This window comes from Bos taurus, chromosome 6 (assembly GCF_002263795.3).
Source record: "Bos taurus isolate L1 Dominette 01449 registration number 42190680 breed Hereford chromosome 6, ARS-UCD2.0, whole genome shotgun sequence".
Taxonomy (NCBI): Eukaryota; Metazoa; Chordata; class Mammalia; order Artiodactyla; family Bovidae; genus Bos; species Bos taurus.
In genome coordinates this window covers 84,948,967-84,971,810 of record NC_037333.1, presented here as the reverse complement: position 1 = coordinate 84,971,810, position 22,844 = coordinate 84,948,967, and the positions used below count along the sequence as shown (strand labels likewise).

General features: G+C 36.9%; 1 protein-coding gene across 1 annotated transcript in view; it reads left to right on the top strand.

Moving 5' to 3' along the window:
• The window catches only part of LOC781988 (uncharacterized), a 37,220-nt gene extending 14,890 nt beyond the window's left edge, over positions 1-22,330 (top strand). The window contains exons 3-6 of the mRNA NM_001101281.2: positions 550-681; positions 17,778-17,865; positions 19,455-19,674; positions 21,808-22,330. Of these exons, the coding sequence (NP_001094751.1) occupies positions 550-681; positions 17,778-17,865; positions 19,455-19,674; positions 21,808-22,087 (720 nt within the window). The 3' untranslated portion in view covers positions 22,088-22,330. The remainder of the gene's footprint in view (positions 1-549; positions 682-17,777; positions 17,866-19,454; positions 19,675-21,807) is intronic.
• The last annotated feature ends 514 nt before the right edge of the window (positions 22,331-22,844 follow it).

The window sequence follows — 22,844 nt, the reverse complement described above, 5'->3', positions numbered from 1 at the left end:
AGGGACCAAACCCAGCCCTCCCACATTGCAGGCAGATTCTTTACAGTCTGAGCCACCAGAGAAGCTCAAGAATACAGGAGTGGGTAGCCTATCCCTTCTCCAGCATATCTTCCCACCCAAGAGTGGAACTGGGGTCTCCTGCAATGGAGGTGGATTCTTTACCAGCTGAGCTACCAGGGAAGCTCTACAGCCTTGGACAAATTGCTTAACCTTTCTGAAATAGCTTTCTCATCTGCAAATGTACACATATTACTTTAGTTACCATGTATCAGAGTCAAATGATACAAGTAAAGAGCTCAGCAATGGCAAAAGATACATATAGTCAATAATTTGTAAAGACATACACACATACATCTCTAATGTGCTAAAAGGGAACCTCCAATTTAAATCATTTTTAATTTGCCTATTAACCAATGATTTCAGGTCATATTCTGTACTCTGAAATGGTTAACATGAAAAAATAGAATCATTCTTAGTTCAGGCACACTGAGAAAAGTGTGTGACTCATAACTCTAAACTCTCACATAACAAAGACTGTTTTCTTCACAGGAGTTTGAAGAGTTTGTTCAAAGTTCTGGAAAAAATGGAGTCGTGGTGTTTACTCTGGGATCAATGGTCAAAAACCTCACAGAAGAAAACTCTAAAATGATTGCATCAGCCCTTGCCCAAATTCCACAAAAGGTCAGATATTTATATTTTTTGAGGGAGGGGCAGCTATTTTAGAATCTAGGAAAAACTCTTTAATTAAAAACTGTGCTTTAAAATGTATAAGTTATTGGTACTGTTATTGTCAATTTAACTGAGATATTAAAAAAGTATTAACTGTGAAAGCAACATATGTAATTGCTATCCTGGCATTGCTAACAGGAAAACATATTGCAGAATTTTCTTTAAACAATGAGCTAATACTGAATCATTCACTACTGTTAACCAGTAAACTTTGTGCCTAGATTTTAAACTTTCCATGTAATCTAACATTATTTTGTTGTTTGTATTGTTTTATCTTAATATGAGGCATATACACAAGTTACAACTGCCATGATTGAGAATAAAATAATATTTATTTTAGATATTTATTTTGAATATTTTAAAATATTTATTTAAACATTTTAAAGACTATAATATTTTAAATTATAGTCTTGATTCACAGGATGCCTTGGGACTATATTTCCTTATAATTAATGGATTTGGGTCAATCAGGACCTGGTTGACCCTTGAAGTAACAGCATAGATTCTTGGAATACTCCTAAGCAATGATTCTTCTATTTACATAATTGAAGACTTTAATAATATCAAAACAATAAAGATTTATGTAGTTCACTCTATTATGTTACCCTAAATTATACTTTTTATTGATACTATTCTAGGTTATAACTGAATAATGTTCTTCTTAAACTCCCAAAGACATTTTCCCCCCTAGCTTTAGTGAAAACAGAGAATTACCTGTAATGTTAAGTTACAAATGCTCACAATAATTATTGTATTCATAGCCAAATTACTTTCAAAAACTGTTTTGTGGAAGCAGTACCTTCTAAATATTTAATGTAAAAAAGGATCTTCACAAGAATATTGAATTGTATTAAAATATACAATGCTTAGGGGTTAAACCAGGGCAGAATCTGAAGCACCGAGACCTCTCTCTCTGCATAAACAAAATTGTTCCAGCAAAAGCTATCTGAAGTAATCATATTTGAACTCTGGACTCTAAGTACTTGCAACTCACAGTGGAAAGGCTGGGTGGAAATCACCCAGCCTTACATTAGCCAACATGCCTGTATTCCTGGTGTAATTTGTGGCACCATGAGAGGCAGTAGACTTTAACCTCCACATACTGTGTGTCTGCAATTTAATCGCTGACTCCTGCCTGTGATAATTGAGGTGAGGCACAAAAGTTGGCCACAGTCATTTCAACCTTCATTAGAAGATGCAATTTCCAGGAACTTTAAAGGATAAGCTTATTTTTTTCAATTTCTCATTTTTGTCTGCTTGGGAGCAAGTCACTGAATTAGGCCATCGAAAAACAACCTCACACAGTGGAATTTAGAAAGCTATGTGCAGGTCCATGAAAAGATAATGGTTCATAAAATATCTAGAAGGCCTAAAGCTTTAACCTTAGGCTGTTTCCTGGCAAAGAAAAATGCTTCAACAGTCAAACAAACAAATATACAAAGCAAACCCTATCAAAGGGGCGAATCAGATTTCCAGAGTTAGAATCGTGTTTAAAAATCCAGTGTACACATCTCAACCAATATCACAATACATAGAAAGTTAGAAGAAAGTATAGCCCAATCAAAAGAATGAAGGGGAAAAAAGGAATAAAATAAATTGAGAAAAACAATTTCTGAGGGATGCTAGATTTTGGAATTACTAGAAACAAATACTTTAAAAACGTCCTAAAGATGGACAAAGAAACAAAGAAAGACAATGATAAAGAGAAGAAAATGATACAGAGACAAAAGGAAATACTGGCAATGAGAAAGAAATTATTTTTTAAAAGAATCAAAAAGAAATTATAGAGCTAACAGTTACAATAACTAAAGTGAAAAATCCACGGAAGGGGGTCTAAATCAGACAGCTCAGTTCAGTTCAGTTGCTCAGTTGTGTCCGACTCTTTGCGACCCCATGGACTTCAGCACGCCAGGCCTCCTTGTCCATCACCAACTCCTGGAGTTTACTCAAACTCATGTCCATTGAGTTGGTGATGCCATCCAACCATCGCATCCTCTGTTATCCCCTTCTCTTCCTGCCTTCATCTTTCCCAGCATCACGGTCTTTTCAAATGAGTTTGCTCCTCGCATCAGGTAGCCAAAGTACTGGAGTTTCAGCTTCAACATCAGTCCTTCCAATGAACACTCAGGACTGATTTCCTTTAGGATGGACTGGTTGGATCTCCTTGCAGTCCAAGGGACTCTCAAGAGTCTTCTCCAACACCACAGTTCAAAAGCATCAATTCTTCAGTGCTCAGCTTTCTTTATAGTCCAATTCTTACATCCATACATGACCACTGGAAACACTATAGCTTTGACTAGATGGACCTTTGTTGGCAACATAATGTCTCTGCTTTTTAATCTGCTGTCTAGGTCGGTCATAACTTTCCTTCCAGGGAGCAAGTGTCTTTTAATTTCATGGCTGCAGTCACCATCTGCAGTGATTTTGGAGCCCCCCAAAATAAAGTCTGCCACTGTTTCCACTGTTTCTCCATCTATTTACCATGAAGTGCTGGGACCAGATGCCATGATCTTAGTTTTCTGAATGTTGAGCTTTAAGCCAACTTTTTTATCTCCTCTTTTACTTTCATCAAGAGGCTTTTTAGTTCTTCACTTTCTGCCATAAGGGTGGTGTCATCTACATATCTGAGATTATTGATATTTCTCCCAGGAATCTTGACTCCAGCTTGGGCTTCATACAGCTGAGCATTTCTCATGATGTACTCTGCGTATAAGTTAAATAAGCAGGGTGACAATATACAGCCTTGACATACTCCTTTTCCTATTTGGAACCAGTCTGTTGTTCCGTATCCAGGTTTAAATGTTCCTTCCTGACCTGGATACAGGTGTCTCAAGAGACAGGTCAGGTGGTCTGATATTCCCATCTCTTGAAGAATTTTCCACAGTTTATTGTGATCCACACAGTCAGAGGCTTTGGCATAGTCAACAAAGCAGAAATAGATATTTTTCTGGAACTCTCTTCCTTTTTCCATGATCCAGCAGATGTTGGCAATTTGATATCTGGTTCCTCTGTCTTTTCTAAAACCAACTTGAACATCTGGAAGTTCATGGTCCACGTATTGTTGAAGCCTGACTTGGAGAATTTTGAGCATTACTTTACTAGCGTGTGAGATGAGTGCAATTGTGTGGTAGTTTGAGCATTCGTTGGCATTGCCTTTCTTAGGGATTGGAGTGAAACTGACCTTTTCCAGTCCTGTGGCCACTGCTGAGTTTTCCAAATTTGCTGGCATACTGAGTGCAGCACTTTCACAGCATCATCTTTCAGGATTTGAAATAGCTCCACTGGAATTCCATCACCTCCACTAGCTTTGTTAGTAGTGATGCTTCCTAAGGCCCACTTGACTTCACATTCCAGGATGTCTGGAATGCAAATGTTAACTGGGGACTGGAATGCAAAAGTAGGAAGTCAAGAAGCACCTGGACTAACAGGCAAATTTGGCCTTGGAGTACAGAATGAAGCAGGGCAAAAGCTAATAGAGTTCTGCCAAGATAACACACTGGTCATAGCAAACACCTTCTTCCAACAACACAAGAGAAGTCTCTGCACATGGACATCACCAGATGGTCAACACTGAAATCAGATTGCTTATATTCTTTGCAGCCAAATATGGAGAAGCTCTATGCTGTTGCTGCAAAGTCGCTTCAGTTGTGTCCAACTCTGTGCAACCCCATAGACAGCAGCCCACCAGGCTCCCCCTTCCCTGGGATTCTCCAGGCAAGAATACTGGGGTGGGTTGGCATTTCCTTCACCAATGAGAAGCTCTATACAGTCAGCAAAAATAAGACTGAGAGCTGACTGTGGCTCAGATCATGAACTCCTTATTGCCAAATTCAGACTTAATTTGAAGAAAGTAGGGGAGGGGAGAAAAAAGAAAAAAAGAAAGTATGGGAAACCACTAGACCATTCAGGTATGACCTAAATCAAATTCCTAATGATTATACATTTGATGGCATCACTGACTCGATGGACGTGAGTCTGAATGAACTCCGGGAGTTGGTGATGGACAGGGAGGCCTGGCGTGCTGCAATTCATGGATTCGCAAGGAGTCAGACACGAGTGAGCGACTGAACCGAATTGAACTGATACAATTGAAGTGTGAAATAGATTTAAGGGACTAGATCTGATAGACAGACTGCCTGATGAAAAATAGATGGAGGTTCGTGACATTGTATAGGAGACTGGGAGCAAGGCCATCCCCAAGAAAAATAAATGCAAAAAAGCAAAATGGCTGTCTGAGGAGGCCTTAGAAATAGCTGTGAAAAGAAAAGAAGCCAAAAGTAAAGGAGAAAAGGAGAGATACACCCATTTGAATTCAGAGTTCCAAAGAATAGCAAGAAGAGATAAGAAAGCCTTCCTCAGTGATCAATGCAAAGAAATAGAGGAAAACAATAGAATGGGAAAGACTAGAGATCTCTTCAAGAAAATTAGAGATACCAAGGGAACATTTCATGCAAAGATGGGCTCAATAAAGGCCAGAAATTGTATGGACCTAACAGAAGTAAAGGATATTAAGAAGAGGTGGCAAATGTTAATAAAGAATAATTGAAATTATCAAGTTTGAGGAACAGAAAAAGAAAAAAAAAGAAGAAAAATGAACAAAGTCTATAAGTTGTGAGTATCCATCCTGTGAATTAGCATATATACTGTGGGAGTTCCAGAAAGAGAGAAATCAGCAGATAGCATACTAAAATAAATAATGGCTTAAAATAGCCCCAATTTAATAAAGGTATGAATCTATACGGAGCTTCCCAGATGGTGCTAGTGGTAAAGAACCTGCCTGCCAATGCAGGAGACTTAAGAGCTGTGAGCTCGATCCCTGGATCAGGAAGATCCCCTGGAGGAGGGCACTAAACCTGCTCCAGTAGTCTTGCCTGGAGAATCCCATGGACAGAAGAGCTTGGCAGGCTATAGTCTATTGGGTCACAAAGATTCATACATTACTGAAGCAGGTTAGCATGAATGAATCCATACCTCCAAGACGCTTAATGAATTTCCAGTAGGATAAACTCAAAGCAACCTACATTAAGACATATTATAATCAACTTCTTGAAAGCCAAAGATAATGAGTAAATATTGAAAGTAGCTAGGAAGAAAGAATACATTACATATATGGTATCTTTAATACAGTGATCAGCCAATTTCTCATCAGAAACCTTGGAAAGACAGTAAGTTGTTAAATTCAAAGTATTGAAAGACAAAATTGTTAACAGAATTTTATATGATGAAAATGTCCTCAAAATTGAAGTACAAATTAGAACATTCCCAGAAAAGCAAAAGTTGAGGAACATCATTAACACTAGATTTTCCCTGTAAAAAATGCAAAAGGAAAACTTTCTGGTAGTAATAAAAGTCTGCTAAACAGTAACACAAAACTATATGAAGAAATAAAGATCTGCAGTGATGTGAAATAAATTGTGCAGTAAATTCAATTATAAAAGTTAGTATTTTTGTAGTTCTGGCTGTATATCTAACTTTTAAAAATCTCAAAAATTTATTATATAAATGTTTAAAAACAATTATGTAATTAGGAACATAAATATATAAATTATGACAACAGTAAAAGAAAGAGGATTGATCTATAAAGAAGCGGAGCTATTTTCTGCTATTGGATCAATAGGTCAAGGAATAAGGCAAGAGAGTAATTAGAAAATATCTTTTTAAATGAATGAAAACACAAGAGACAAAAAATATATGGTGAGAAAGCAAGGCCATAGAAAAAATTTTAATTATTGAATTTGAATTTTAGTAATTAAGTAGTGTTTGACTCTTTTGGAACCCCATGGACTATAGCCCACTAAGTCCCTCTGTTTGTGGGATTTTTCAGGCAAGAATACTGGAGTGGGTTGCTGTTTCCTACTCCAGGGTATCTTCCCAATTCAAGGATTGAACCCATATCTACTGCATTGACAGGCAGATTCTTTACTATTGAGCCATCAGGGAAGTCCTTATAGCTTTATGTGACTACATTGAAACAGAGGAAAGATCTAAAACAAGCAACCTAAGATTATACTTTAAAGAACTATAAAAAGAAGGCTAGCTGGACCAACATGTAGCCAAAGCAAAGAATTAATGATTATTAAATCAGAGATAAACAAAAAAATAGGTTAAAAATAAAACAAGGAAAATCAAAAAAATAAAAAGCCAGTACTTTAAAAAAGTCAGCAAAATTATCAAACATTTAGCTAAACTGGAAAAGAGAAAAAAGAGAGTTGATGCAAAAAATTAAAATTAAAATGATCCTAGGGAGATTACTAATGGATTTATAGAGATAAAAAGATTATAAGAGAATACAATGGCAGTGTGGCTCAGACAGAAGAGTAGAAAGACCCCAGCTCACCTTTTTCCTTAGGCACACTAAAATAGACCCTATTTACAGAGTAATTATTGATGAGAACAAGCAGAGACAGGCTGTAAAGATCTACACCTAAAGATATAAAGAAGGAACTACAATTAGATAGATAGGAAGGATGGAAAAGGAATACAGTCAAGACTCATATCCCCAAGTAGGCCAATTAGCAGAGGTGGTTCCCAAAGACTGAAAGGTTTGAGCCCAATCATGGACTCCTTGGCCTAGGTATTCTGTGCTCAGAAGAGAATCCCTCAGAGCACTGACTTCAAAGGCAAGTAGGCATTACTTTCAGAGGAGCCAATGGCTTATAGTAGTCAATCAGATCTCAGGGAAATTTAGCAGGCAGTGGCTTGAAGCAGGATGTCAATTCCCTAGATCAGATCAGATCAGTTGCTTAGTCCTGTCTGACTCTTTGCGATGCCATGAATCGCAGCACGCCAGGACTCCCTGTCCATCACCAGCTCCCGGAGTTCACTGAGACTCACATATATTGAGTCAGTGATGCCATCCAGCCATCTCATCCTCTGTCGTCCCCTTCTCCTCTTGCCCCCAATCTCTCTCAGCACCAGAGGCTTTTCCAATGAGTCAACTCTTCGCATGAGGTGGCCAAAGTACTGGAGTTTCAGCTTCAGCATCATTTCTTCCAAAGAAATCCCAGGGCTGATCTCCTTCAGAATGGACTGGTTGGATCTCCTTGCAATCCAAGGGACTCTCAAGAGTCTTCTCCAACACCACACTTCAAAGGCATCAATTCTTTGGCACTCAGCCTTCTTCACAGTCCAACTCTCATATTCATACATGACCACAGGAAAAACCATAGCCTTGACTAGACGAACCTTTGTTGGCAAAGTAATGTCTCTGCTTTTGAATATGCTATCTAGGTTGGTCATAACTTTCCTCCCAAGGAGTAAGCATCTTTCAATTTCATGGCTGCAGTCACCATCTGTAGTGATTTTGGAGCCCCCCAAAATAAAGTCTGACACTATTTCCACTGTTTCCCCATCTATTTCCCATGAAGTGATGGGACCAGATACCATGATCTTTGTTTTCTGAATGTTGAGTTTTAAGCCAACTTTTTCACTCTCCACTTTCACTTTCATCAAGAGGCTTTTGAGTTCCTCTTCACTTTCTGCCATAAGGGTGGTGTCATCTGCATATCTGAGGTTATTGATATTTCTCCCAGCAATCTTGATTCCAGCTTGTGTTTCTTCCAGCCCAGCGTTTCTCAAGATGTACTCTGCATATAAGTTAAATAAACAGGGTGACAATATACAGCCTTGACGAACTCCTTTTTCTATTTGCAACCAGTCTGTTGTTCCATGTCCAGTTCTAATTGTTGCTTCCTGACCTGCATACAAATTTCTCAAGAGGCATATCAGGTGGTCTGGTATTCCCATCTCTTTCAGAATTTTCCACAGTTTGTTGTGATCCACACAGTGAAAGGCTTTGGCATAGTCAATAAAGCAGAAATAGATGCTTTTCTGGAACTCTCTTGCTTTTTCCATGATCCAGCGGATGTTGGCAATTTGATCTCTGGTTCCTCTGCCTTTTCTAAAACCAGCTTGAACATCTGGAAGTTCACGGTTCACATATTGCTGAAGGCTGGCTTGTAGAACTTTGAGCATTACTTTACTAGCATGTGAGATGAGTTCAATTGTGCGGTAGTTTGAGCATTCTTTGGCATTGCCTTTCTTTGGAATTGGAATGAAAACTGACCTTTTCCAGTCCTGTGGCCACTGCTGAGTTTTCCAAATTTGCTGGCATATTGAGTGCAGCAGTTTCACAGTATCATCTTTCAGGATTTGAAATAGCTCCACTGGAATTCCATCACTCCACTAGCTTTGTTTGTAGTGATGCTTTCTAAGCCCCACTTGACTTCACATTCCAGGATGTCTGGCTCTAGGTCAGTGATCACACCATTGTGATTATCTGGGTCATGAAGATCTTTTTTGTACAGTTCTTCTGTGTATTCTTGCCATTTCTTCTTAATATCTTCTGCTTCTGTTAGGTCCATACCATTTCTGTCCTTTATCGAGCCCATCTTTGCATGAAATGTTCCTTTGGTATCTCTGATTTTCTTGAAGAGATCCTTAGTCTTTCCCATTCTGTTGTTTTCCTCTATTTCTTTGCATTGATCACCGAAGAAGGCTTTCTTATCTCTCCTTGCTATTCTTTGGAACTCTGCATTCAGATGTTTATATCTTTCCTTTTCTCCTTTGCTTTTCGCTTCTCTTCTTTTCACAGCTATTTGTAAGGCCTCCCCAGACAGCCATTTTGCTTTTTTGCATTTCTTTTCATGGGAATGGTCTGAATCCCTGTCTCCTGTACAATGTCACGAACCTCATTCCATGGTTCATCAGGCACTCTATCTATCAGATCTAGTCCCTTAAATCTATTTCTCACTTCCACTGTATAATCATAAGGGATTTGATTTAGGTCATACCTGAATGGTCTAGTGGTTTTCCCAACTTTCTTCAATTTCAGTCTGAATTTGGCAATAAGGAGTTCATGATCTGAGCCACAGTCAGTTCCTGGTCTTCTTTTTGCTGACTGAATAGAGCTTCTCCATCTTTGGCTGCAAAGAATATAATCAGATTTCGGTGTTGACCATCTGGTGATGTCCATGTATAGAGTCTTCTCTTGTGTTGTTGGAAGAGGGTGTTTGTTATGACCAGTGCATTTTCTTGGCAAAACTCTATTAGTCTTTGCCCTGTTTCATTCCGTATTCCAAGGCCAAATTTGCCTGTTACTCCAGGTGTTTCTTGACTTCCTACTTTTGCATTCCAGTCCCCTATAATGAAAACGACATCTTTTTGGAGTGTTAGTTCTAAAAGGTCTTGTAGGTCTTCGTAGAACCGTTCAACTTCAGCTTCTTCTGCGTTACTGGTTGGGGCATAGACTTGGATTACTGTGATACTGAATGGTTTGCCTTGGAAACGAACAGAGATCATTCTGTCGTTTTTGAGATTGCATCCAAGTACTGCATTTTGGACTCTTTTATTGACCTTGATGGCCACTCCATTTCTTCTGAGGGATTCCTGCCTCAGTAGTAGATATAATGGTCATCTGAGTTAAATTCACCCATTCCAGTCCATATCAGTTTGCTGATTCCTAGAATGTCGACATTCAGTCTTGCCATCTCTTGTTTGACCACTTCCAATTTGCCTTGATTCATGGACCTGACATTCCAGGTTCCTATGCAATATTGCTTTTTGCAGCATTGGACCTTGCTTCTATCACCAGTCACATCACACAGCTGGGTATTCTTTTTGCTTTGGCTCTATCCCTTCATTCTTTCTGGAGTTATTTCTCCACTGATCTCCAGTAGCATATTGGGCACCCACTGACCTGGGGAGTTTCTCTTTCAGTATCCTATCATTTTGCCTTTTCATACTGTTCATGGGGTCAATTCCCTAACCAGATATTAAACCAGGTCTAGGCAGTGAGAGTACTGAGTCCAGGCTATTAGACTGCAAGGGCCAGTAGCAAGTGAAAAGGCCCTGGCTTGTTAGCTTTGTAAAAATGAATTTCAACAAAGAGACAGAAATTAGTGAAACAATTGAAGTGTTTATTGGGAGAAAAAAGAAGAGTACGTGTGAACAGACACACATGGGCAGGTTCAGAGAGAGAGTTGTGATTCGTGGTAGCCTAAATCACTCCGTGGATCATTTCTTTCCAAATTTCATCTGGCTGATATTCCTCTGCCTGGCTCTGAGTCTTTTCTGGTATAACTCACAATCTTCCCCTCTGTATGCATGCATCACTTAGCTAGGATGGATTCCATCTCAGAGGCCTGTAGGAAGGTTTATACTACCTATTATGGGGGGGCATTCCCTCTCTTTTTGACCCCTAAGAAGACTTTCTGCACATGTGTAATTGAAAAGGTCTCCTTGACCTCAAGAATGAAAAATATGTGGTCTCTTTATCTGAGCAGAACTCAGCTCCTCTCTGCCCCTGTATCATCTTTATCTTGGATTATTGGTCCACAGGGGACAGACTTCAACTGCTCAGCCCGGGGCCCATCTCTCTGCTGCCTCAAACCCATAACAGAAGGATGCATGCAGCCCAAATAGGGACACCCCAGTAGCTAATGACAAGACCCTGGCTTGTCTGCTTTGTAAAAATGAAGTAACCAGAGGAGTTTACACTGCTTGGATGCACAGGATGTCTCCTACAAAAGGTCTCTTCTCCAAGATCAAGCAATGTAACCAAACTATAAAATACATAAAATACAACAGAAAGTAAGGTGTCGTAAGGTGATAGAAGAATATGGTCAAGTGGAACAACAATATAAAACTCCAGAAAAAAGAACCAAGTGAAATGGAAGCAGGCAATCTACCTGATGGAGAGTTCAATTATTATGGTTGTAAAGATTTTCAAAGAACTTGGAGGAAGAATGGATGAACAGAGTGAGAAGTTAAAAATTTTTAACAAAGAGAAAATATGAAGCACCACCACATAGAGATGAAGAATATAAAAATTGACATGAAAAATACACTAGAAGGAAAAAACAGTATATTAGATAATGTAGAGAAACAGGTCAGTGAGTAAAAAGATAAAGTACTAGAAAACACTGAAGCTGAAAAGAAATAAAAAAGAATAAAAAGAAATGAGGGCAGCTTAAGAGACCTGCATGACAGCATCAAGCACACTACATTAGTATTATAGGGGACCTGAAGAAGAGGGAGAAAGGGGCAAAGAACATATTTGAAGATATAATAACTAACCTGCAAAGGGAAACAAGCATCCAGTTGTAGGAAGCAGAGACAATCTCAAACAGGACCAATTCAAAAAGGACCACATCAAGACACATTGCAATTAAATGGAAAAAAATGAAGATAAAGAAAAAAATTTTTAAAGCAGCAAGGGAAAAGAAACAAGTTATGTACAAGGAAACTCCCTTAAGACAACAGCTGGTTTTTCAGAAGAAACTGTAAAGGCCAGAATGGAGTAACTTGACATATTTAAAATGATGAAAGGAAAAACCTACCTCCAAGAATACTCTATACAGAAAGGTTCACATTCAGATTTGATGGTGAGATAAAAAATTTTGCAAGCAAGCAGAAGCTAAAGGAGATTGGAGCCACCAAACCATGTATACAGAAATGTTAAGGGAACTTCTTTAAGTGAGAAAGAAAAGGTCAAAACTGGAAATGTGAAAATTACAAAAGGAAAAATCTCATTGGTGAAGAGAAATATACCACAGTGCTAGTAAATCAGCAAGGTATAAGGCTAGAAGAAAGGTTAAAAGACAAAAGCAGTACAATCAAGTATACTCATAATAAGTAGTTAAGGGATACACAAAACAAGAAGACTTAAAATATGATATCAAAAACACTAAGTGTGGTGGGAGGAGTAAAAACACAAGGTTCTTAAAATGCATTTGCACTTAAGAGATCCGCAACTTAAGATAATCGTGTATTTTACATATATTTGTATGCATTTTGCCAAGTACAGTGTGGGGAATGACTATGTAATATCTTTATATGTTGTAACTACATCTATCATGATGATCACTTTGAAATGTATAGAAATATCAAATCACTATGTGGTCTAACAGAAACTAACATAGTGTTGTAGGTCAATTATACTTCAAAACAAAAAAAAATTATAGAAATTCATAGAAAAACAGATCAGATTTTTGGTTACCAGAAGCATGGGATTGGGGAAGGGGCAATAGAAGGAAGGTAGTTAGTAGGTTCAAACTTCCAGTTATAAGATAAATACCAGGATGCAATATACATCATAAATTTAATTAATGCTGCTGTATGTTATACACAGAAATTGTCAGGAGAATAACTTCCTGATTTCTCATCTCAGGATTTTTTTTCTAATTAATTTTATACATATATAAGCTGATAGATGTTCACTAAGCTTATTGTGACAGTCATTTCCTAATATATGTAAGTTGAATCGTTATTCTGTACAACTTAAGCTTACACAGTGCTGTTATGTCAATTATATCACAACAAAACTGGAGGAAAAAAGTGATATAAAAATTGCACAACAAAATTAGACAAACTAGAGGTGATGAATAAATATCTTGAAAAACTCAATTTACTTAAGGTGATTTTTTCTCTTATTTATAATAATTTATTTTTACAGCAAATATTGAATTACTTTGATTATTCATTTACATAATAGTACTAACTCTCAGAGAAGGCAATGGCACCCCACTCCAGTACTCTTGCCTGGAAAATCCCATGGACAGAGGAGCCTGGTAGCCTGCAGTCCATGAAGTCACTAAGAGTCGGACATGACTGAGTGACTTCACTTTCACTTTTCAGTTTCATGCATTGGAGAAGGAAATGGCAACCCACTCCAGTGTTCTTGCCTGGAGAATCCCAAGGACTGGGGAGCCTGGTGGGCTGCCGTCTATGAGGTCGCAGAGTCGGACACGACCGAAGCGACTTAGCAGCAACTAACTCTCAATATTATGTTTTTATTACCACATCTGCTTTTACTGTCTTAGTAGAAATCTGACAAAATGGTTGAATCAGAATGTGACAGTTGAACATGTCCTATTCAATTACACCTGAAATACACCTGAAATATTCCCAGTGAAATGTGTTATGCAAATTTGTACCATAAAAATCCATAAATGTCAAATTATACACTTCTTTTTTAAAAGACTTTAGCAATATTTTTATACGAATTTAAAAATTTCTCTTCCATTTTTATTGAATGTTATTTAACTCTTTAACTGTCTTTTGCACCTTCTGAAAAATGTGTTGTATAAAAATCACACATTTCCAGTCATCTATAATTGCATGTCTATGACCCAAGAATCATTAAATTAATTAATTTTTAAAAAATTATACAAATTTTAAGGGTTACTTTCTATTTATAGTTACCACAAACTATTGTCTGTGTTCCTCATGTTGTACAATACATCCCTGAGCTTATCTTATACCCAATGTTTTGTGCTTCCTACTCCCCTAGGCTTATATTACCCTTCTTCCCTTCCCCACTGGTAACCACTAGTTTCTTCAATATATCTGTGAGTCTGATAAAAAAAAAAAAAAAGAAATAGATTATTTCAACAGACATATCAAATTAAGAGATTGAATTATCATTATAATAAAAAATCTCTCCTAGAGGAAAAATCCAGGATAGATCATATCACTAGTAAAGTCTATCAGACTTTTAAACAATAAAATAAACTAATCATTTCCAAATTTTCAAAAAATTTTAAGGGAACACTAAATAATTCTATGAGACCAGATTCACCCTGATACAAAAGCCACATAGACACATCACAAAACATAAAATTATAGACCATGATCAGTTTAAAATGTAAATATTAAAATATTCAAGAAAATATTTTCAGATCAAATCCAGTAGAATATTGAAAAAGAGTATTCACCATAATGAAGTGTTTAATTTCCTCATATGAGGATGGTTAAGCAAAAGTAAATCAATCAGTATAATAACTTGATATGAGTGTAATGATCAGACTCACAGTTACAGAGAAGAAAATCATGGCTACCAGTGGCGAAGGGCAGAAGGGTAATATATGCGTAGGGGAGTAGGAAGCACAAAATATTGGGTATAAGATAAGCTCAGGGATGTATTGTACAACATGAGGAACATAGCCAATACTTTTGACAACTATAAATGGAAAGTAACCCTTAAAATTTATACAGTTTTTTAAAAGTTAATTAATTTAATGTTATTTGGTTTGTAGACATGTTATGCATGACTGGAACTGTGTAATTCTGTAAAATTTACTGTAAAAATTTAATTTAATGTTATTTGGTTTGTAGACATGTTATGCATGACTGGAACTGTGTAATTCTGTAAAATTTACTGTAAAAATTACAGTAACCCATTTTTCAGAAGATGCAAGAGACAGTTAAAGAGTTAGGTGACATTCAATAACAAGGGAAAACAAAACAAAACAATCATTACAAGCTACACATTAAAGAAAGCTGACAAAATCCAATTTCCCTCATGGTAAAAATTCTTAAGAAACTAAGAAGAGTGAAAAAAGCCCTCAACATGATACAGAGTATTAAAAAAAAAAAAAAAATCTAGTATCAAGCTCAATGATGGAACCTGAAAGCTTTCCTCCTAAGATCAGGAAAAATACAAGAATGGCTACTTGCACTGCTGCTATTTAACTTTTACTAGAAGTTCAGCATGGAAATGATACAAGAAAAATAAATGAAAGCCATTCATGCACATTAGAGTGACAGGTAAAACAATGTGTATTTGCAGATGACATGATCCTATACATAGAAAATATCCAAGAATTCACAAAAAGCTGCTACTGCTGCTAAGTCACTTCAGTCGTGTCCGACTCTGTGTGACCCCATAGACGGCAGCCCACCAGGCTCCCCTGTCCCTGGGATTCTCCAGGCAAGAGTACCTACTAGGGCTAAAAACCAAATTTAACAAAAGTGTAGAATACAAGATTCACACACAAAAATCGGTTTTGCTTATTATGCACACAGTATCAATGAACACACTGACTGTGAAATTTTAAAACTTCCTTTACAAGAACAATGAAACAATTTAAATACTTAAGAATGAATCTGACCGAGGAAGTTACATATTTACATGTGGAAAACTACAAAACATTATCATTGTAAGGAATTAAAGAATGCCTAAATACATGGAAAGTCATCCTATGTCCATGGATAGGAACATTTAGCATGTTAAAATGTCAACACTATCCAAAGTAATCTATAGATTTATTAAATGCCTATCAAAACTCTTTAACAGCCTTTTTTGTAGAAATGAAATATCCAATTAACAACCTCATATGGAATTTCAAGAACCACAAGTAGACAAACAATATTGAAAAACAAAAAAGTGAAAGGACTCACATTTTCAAACATTGAAATTAGAAACATTATAAACCAACAGTAAATTAACAGTGTGGTACTAGAAGGGTAGACATATAAACCAATGGAATAGAAGACAAATTGGAATTAACCTTCATATATATGGCTAACTGATTTTCAACAAGTGTGAAAGACCATTCAATTGGAAAAGGACAGTCACTTCTTGACACATTGTACTAATAAAACTCTGATATCCACATGTAAAAGAATGAAGACATATCATATATACATAAATTACCTCAAAATGGATCAAAGTATGAAAATTTAGAAGTAAAATTACAGCAATTTATAAGAAAATCCTAAGGGAAAACTTCATTACATAAATTATGTTATGATTTCCTAGGTATGAGGCAAAAAGACTAGGTAATAAAAGAAAAGAAAATCAGATTTCATCAAAGAATTCTCCAGGACACAACACTGGAGTGGGTAGCCTTTCCCTCCTCCAGGGGATCTTCCCAACCAGGTATCAAACCCAGGTCTCCTGCATTGCAGGTGGATTCTTTACCAGATGAGCTCTCAGGGAAGCGCACTGATATTGGAAGAATACTGGAGTGGGTTCCTATTTCCTCCTCCAGGGAATCTTCCTGACCCAGGGATTGAATCTGCATCTCTGCCACTGCAGGTGGATTCTTTAACAGTTGAGCCACTGGAGAAGCCCAAAATGATGCATGTGAAAGGGAAAGTGTCTTTTTGACTCTTTGTGGCCTCATGGACTGTAACCCACCAGGCTCCTCTTTCCATAGAATTCTCCAGGCAAGAATCCTGGAGTGAGTTGTCATTCCCTTCTCCAGGGGATCTTCCCAATCCAGGAATCTATCCTGGGTTTCCCACATTGCAGGCAGATTCTTTACCATCTGAGCTACCAGGGAAGCCCATGGGCTGTGGAAAACTTTTTGTGTTTTCTCAGAAAGTTAAACATGGATATATCATACAAACCAGTCATTCTAATTCTGGCTATATATCCAAAAGAATTGAAATCATGGGCTCAAACAGCTACTTGCACACCAGTGGTCACAGCATCATTATTCACAATCATGAAATGACTGGATAAAATGTGACATATACACACAAAGAAATATTATTCACCTTTTAAAAGAAGGAAATCCTGATATGTTACAATATGTATGAACTTTGAGACATAACATTAAGTGAAATAATGTTAAGTCGGAAAGTACTGCATGATTCCACTGAGATTACCAGAGTAGTTAAATCTGCAGAGACAGAAAATAGAATAGAAGTCACTGGGGGTTATGAAGTGAAGGGAATAGGGAGTTACTGCTGAATGATACAGAGTTATGCAGGGATGATGAAGACATTTGGGATGCTGATAGTGCTGATGGTTTCATAACATTGTGGATTGTAATGCCTAATGTAAGTTCTAGTCACACAATACCTTAAAATTATAAATATCATTATGTATATTTTATTATAATAAAGACAATACTCGATTCTATATCACTACCAAGTATATAACAAAGGTCAGAGTGCTAACAAGCTCTTAGGTAAATAACATCCATCCCCTTTACCTCTGAAAATTTTGTTGCGAAATCTCCTTTACCAGAATAACCTAGTAATGCCAATACATAATTGTTTCAGGTAAAGATTTTCCTTGTTTCCTTCATCTTTTAAGTGAGAACTTGTTAGTATATAGATTAGGATTATTGTAAGCATTTGAAAATATGATTGTAATGTCAATGGTTTAAAAACATTCGTTACTTAATCACTAAGGCATCATTGCTTGTGTAATACCTGGAGGCATTAAACCTGATTAATTCTAAGTTAACTGCCTCCTTCTGACAGGATATGGTTCTAAAAATCTTCAAATGAAGTAAGGACACTTGCCTTAACAGGTTCTGTGGAAATATGGAGGAAAGAAACCAGAAAATTTAGGAGCCAATACCCGGATATATGAATGGATTCCACAGAATGATCTTCTGGGTAAGACCAAAGAGAAGAAAATCAAACAGAAATAAATAAGGGATAATCTGAATAATTACTCAATAACAAATAAATCCAAAACATTTGTTTTCAAAATAAGAAATAAAAACCTTGATGGCTTCTTCACATTTCTTCTGGAGTTTGTTAAAGAAAAATTATCCATGACACTTGTTAAAGACTAAACTGAAGTGAAGTGCAGTGAAAGTTTCTCAGTCATGTCCGACTCTTTACTACCCCATGGACTATACAGTCCACGAAATTCTCCCAGCCAGAATACTGGAGTGGGTAGCCTTTCCCTTCTCCAGGGGATCTTCCCAACCCAGGGATTGAACTAGGGTCTCCTGCATTGCAAGTAGATTCTTTACCAAGAATCCTGAGCTATCAAAAAAAGCCCCAAAAGACTGTAAAGAACACTTTATCCAAGGCCATCAGGATGAATACTACTGCAATAGACTTTCACAGCAAATCAGAGATTGGACTCCATCTGAGTCAAAAAGGAAAAGTGGAAAATTTATAGACAAAGTACAGAGTGGATGGTCATTAGATAAAAAATTAATAAGAGTAAGCATCACAGACAAGGGGTGGGGATTCTGGAAAAAACAACTGAATCAGATTCTTGCTGAAGGCAGGCCAGAGTGATCAGGTATCAGATAGGGGGACGGTGAAGGATGAATCAATAATCAGAGAGGTGATCAAATATCAAGGTTTCAAGAGTCTAGGGAAACTGACTTCATAGGATACTTGCTAAAATTAGGTAACGCAGAGATAAAAAAGAAACCCCCAAACCAGGACCTAGCTTAGAAGAGAGTTCAGAGGAGCCTGACTAGACTTTGGTCAAGGATAGAATCTTTTTCAAGCTCTAACATAAATATGGGTTTTATAATTCTTCCACTTATGATATAATCTCTGCCTCTTCAGAATCAGGGTAAAGGAAAGTACCTTTAGATAAGGCTCTCATTACTTTTTGTATAGAATATGGCAACACCTTTCTGACTCTGTGTATCCATTTTCTCCTCTGTGTCCATCCGCCTCTCTGGACTTTCCCTGCAGTAACTATTTAGGGGGAAAAAATCTGGCAAACCATTTCGTCATCTAGCATATTACGAATGGCTCCAGATTACTATAAAATTACATGCACAATTCTGTTTTCTTTAACAGGTACTTAATGAACTTGCCTTGGTCTATCTTTCTATCCTGTGCTGCCAACATTCTCATGGTGAAACCCTGCATATCTCTCCTCCCATGTCTCATTCACAGAAGCATTTTTTCTTAAATCCCTCGATCCTGTTTATTAAAGCATCATCATCCCAATTACTTGTCCAATGGCAGGTACTCTCCATCATTTAACTCTGCACAAATTTTTCAGAGGTTTATGGAATGACTCACTTGCTGGAATCACTAATTGCTGCTTAGCCTGGAATAATCAATTGCTACTTTCTTTAGCACCTATAGGAATCTATATATGGCTTCATTGTACACAATCATATAGAAGATGCTACCTAACTGAATTAACTATTTATAAAGATATTATGGCTTTCTGTTTCTAAAACTCTTTCAATTTAGAATACTGATTTTTTTTTTCTTTTTAGGTCATCCCCAAACCAGAGCTTTTATCACTCACTGTGGAACCAATGGGGTCTATGAAGCTATCTACCATGGGGTCCCTATGGTGGGAATCCCCCTGTTTGGTGATCAGTATGGTAATGTTGCTCGTGTTAAAGCCAAAGGAGCAGCTGTCGAATTAGACTTGCAAAGAATGACGAGTTCCGATCTGCTTAACGCTTTGAAGGCAGTTATTAACAACCCTATGTGAGTATAAAGTATACAGTTTTCTGAGAAACATTGGTATTTTAAAAGGAGTAATTGTTTCATTCAGTTTAATTCAATACTTTTATATAATCACTAGGACATATCTAACATCAAATAAATTATTGTCATATATTTCTCAAATTCTATGAAAATATTTACCTATTGTTACTGGAGAATAGATTTCATCCTCAAAGAAATGCTAAATTTATTTAAATAAGCTAAACTATTTTTAAAGAGTCACACATACTTTTGCTAATATTATTTTTTGTTCATGTGCATGCTCAGTACTAAGTCATGTGGGCTCTTTTGCAACCTTATTGACTTTAGTTCACCAGTCTCCTCTGTCTGTGGGATTCTACAGGCAAGAATACAGGAGTGAGTTGCCATTTCCTTCTCCAGGGGAAATGGAGGTTTTTATATATAAAAACCTATATAATCCAGGGGCTCTTCCTGACCCAGGGATCCAACCCACATCTCCTGCATTGGCAGGCATATTCTTTACCACTGAGCCACCTGGGAAGCCATTTATTATGTCTTTAAAATTACAAATATTACTACTATAAAGAATTTAGGCAATGTGACAGAAATATAGAGAAATAAAGTTGAAAAAAATCACGTAGCTCTCTTCAGGTATCTATAACCTATTACCAGTATAGAAATATTACTTCAGATATTTCTTTGTGCTAATTTACAAATAGAAAAGAAAAAAATGTATTAAAATGGGACCAGGCTACATTTTGGGACTTCTCTGGTGGCTCAGATGGTAAAGAATCTGCCTGCAATGCAGGAGAGGTTTGATCCCTAGGTCAGGAATATCTCCTGGAGAAGAAAATGGCCACCTACTTCAGTATTCTTAGCTAGAGAATTCCATGGACAGAGGAGCCTGGAGACCTACAGTCCATGGGGTTGCAAGAGTTAGACACAACTGAAGCAACTTTGCACAGCATGCTTGGTATATCTATTCCTGAATGATTTGTTTTTATTAATTTTTTATCTGACAAATTTTTTTTTCTGTGTCTTAGAGCTATTGTTTTTTCCTTGTTTTCCTGAAATGTATCTAGAGGTACTTATTCATTAAATTCTTGTATATTAAGAAAGACCTGTCTTTTTTTTTTTTTTAACCAAATGGTGACAGGGTTTTGCATACTTTTTTATTTTGGCTCACAATTCTGTTTCTCAGAACTTTCTACATATATTTCATTATTTTTCTCCAATTTAATGTTCTGTACTCTCTATCAATGATAAGTGCACTTCAGTGTGGGAGAATAACCTTCCTCCTCCATCTCCTTCACAAACCCAAAGGAATACTTCCTCTAAGTGAGCCATTAAGAACCCTAAATCTAGAGCCTATTTTACAGAGAGAAATAACTCGGAAAGAGAAAAACAAAATCTAGCTTTTCAGAATCTAGAAAAATGGTACTGATGAACCTGTTTACAGGTGAGGAACAGAGACACAGATGTAGAGAGGATGGTATTGTGGACTCAGCAGGGGAAGAAGAGGGTGGGACAAATTGAGAAGAGTAGCACTGACATACCATCGACTTACTCTCAGCCCTTACTTCTTGCCCAGAGGATCACATCAAGCTTCTTGTTTTCATCTGAAATGTCAGGGCCATGAAAATCTCAGACTGAAATCTTTCCTGCTGTTGTTGAAAACTAGCTCCTTTTAGCACTAATACTGAACCAGGGAGAGGGAAGAGAAGTACAGGAAGAGTTATTTTCTCATAGCTCTGCCCCTTAAATGCTGTTTCTGTCACTATTATGTTCCCAGCACCACATTCAGCAAAAGAGATAAAAATTCTGTATTCTCAAATGACATATTCTACATTCCTCTTTCTGAATCTTTAAAATGCTACTTTTAGTTAGAAATTCTCCCCTACCTCCAATTATTATAGAGACTATCCAACAAATATAGGAATATCCAACAAATTTCAGTTAATAAATTACCATATCTAGAAATATCTCAAGAGGAAAAAAAAAAACGTTCATGTATATTCTGTGCTCTTGGTGATATCATTTATGACATAATATATTCATAATTATGTAATATACTTTTAATAGTATATAACAATTTTAGGTATATCATGTCCTTAACAAAATTTTCAAGTGGCTATCTATATATTCAATCCTTAGCTATAAAGAGAATGCTATGAAGTTATCAAGAATTCACCATGATACACCAGTGAAGCCCCTCAAACGAGCAGTCTTCTGGATTGAGTTTATCATGCGTCACAAAGGAGCCAAACACCTTCGACCAGCCTTCCACGACCTCACCTGGTACCAGCACCACTCTTTGGATGTGATTGGCTTCCTGCTAGCTTGTGTGGCAACTATTATATTCCTGGTCACTAAATGTTGCCTGTTTTGTTGTGGGAAGTTTGGCAAAATTTCAAAGAAGAAAAAGAGAGAGTAGTTTTTGTTTTTTTGTTTTTTTCAACAGTTGGACTAGAAACCTTGATGAAATCCACCTGAATTATCCCAGGCACTGATTTGAACAGATTTCTACTCACTTGGGTTCTTGTCCATTCCTCAGCTTATTGAGTCAAAGGTCAAACTCTCACTCCAAAAATATGCCACATGATTTATAATTATGATTTAAAAGAATCTTTTATTTAAAAACAGAGGATAAACAAATAAACACATAAAAGTTGCTACCATTAATGATGTAGTGGTTTACTTCATTCATTGCTTTCAGTTCAATCAGTTGAGATGCTGTTTGAGGCCTTACGAACATAACAAGGAATTCTATTTTCAGTACTAACCATATTGAATATTTCCTTAATATCTGACATGATTTTGGGTTCCACATTCTAAAGGAACTAGACAAGGAGTAATGTAGAGCACACTCTAGTCAGAGCTTTCCTTCCAGTCAGGATGATCAGGAACTCATAGGGTTTCTACTCCTCTGTAAAGCACATTTTACACCATCAATTTTCTTTCATATCATACATTAGATGTTGTCCCTCTTGAAATACAAAGCTTTGCTTTGTATTTGATTGAAGATTGTCCTTCATTTGGATATTAGTAATGATAACACTCATTTGATGATAATAATAGTACTTAATTTGTATTGTAACACTTCATAGCTTCAGAGAACTAGTGATTACCATATATTAGCATGGTTGTTGGTATGATGGAGCAAAAGTAAATGGCTGGAATTTAATACCCAT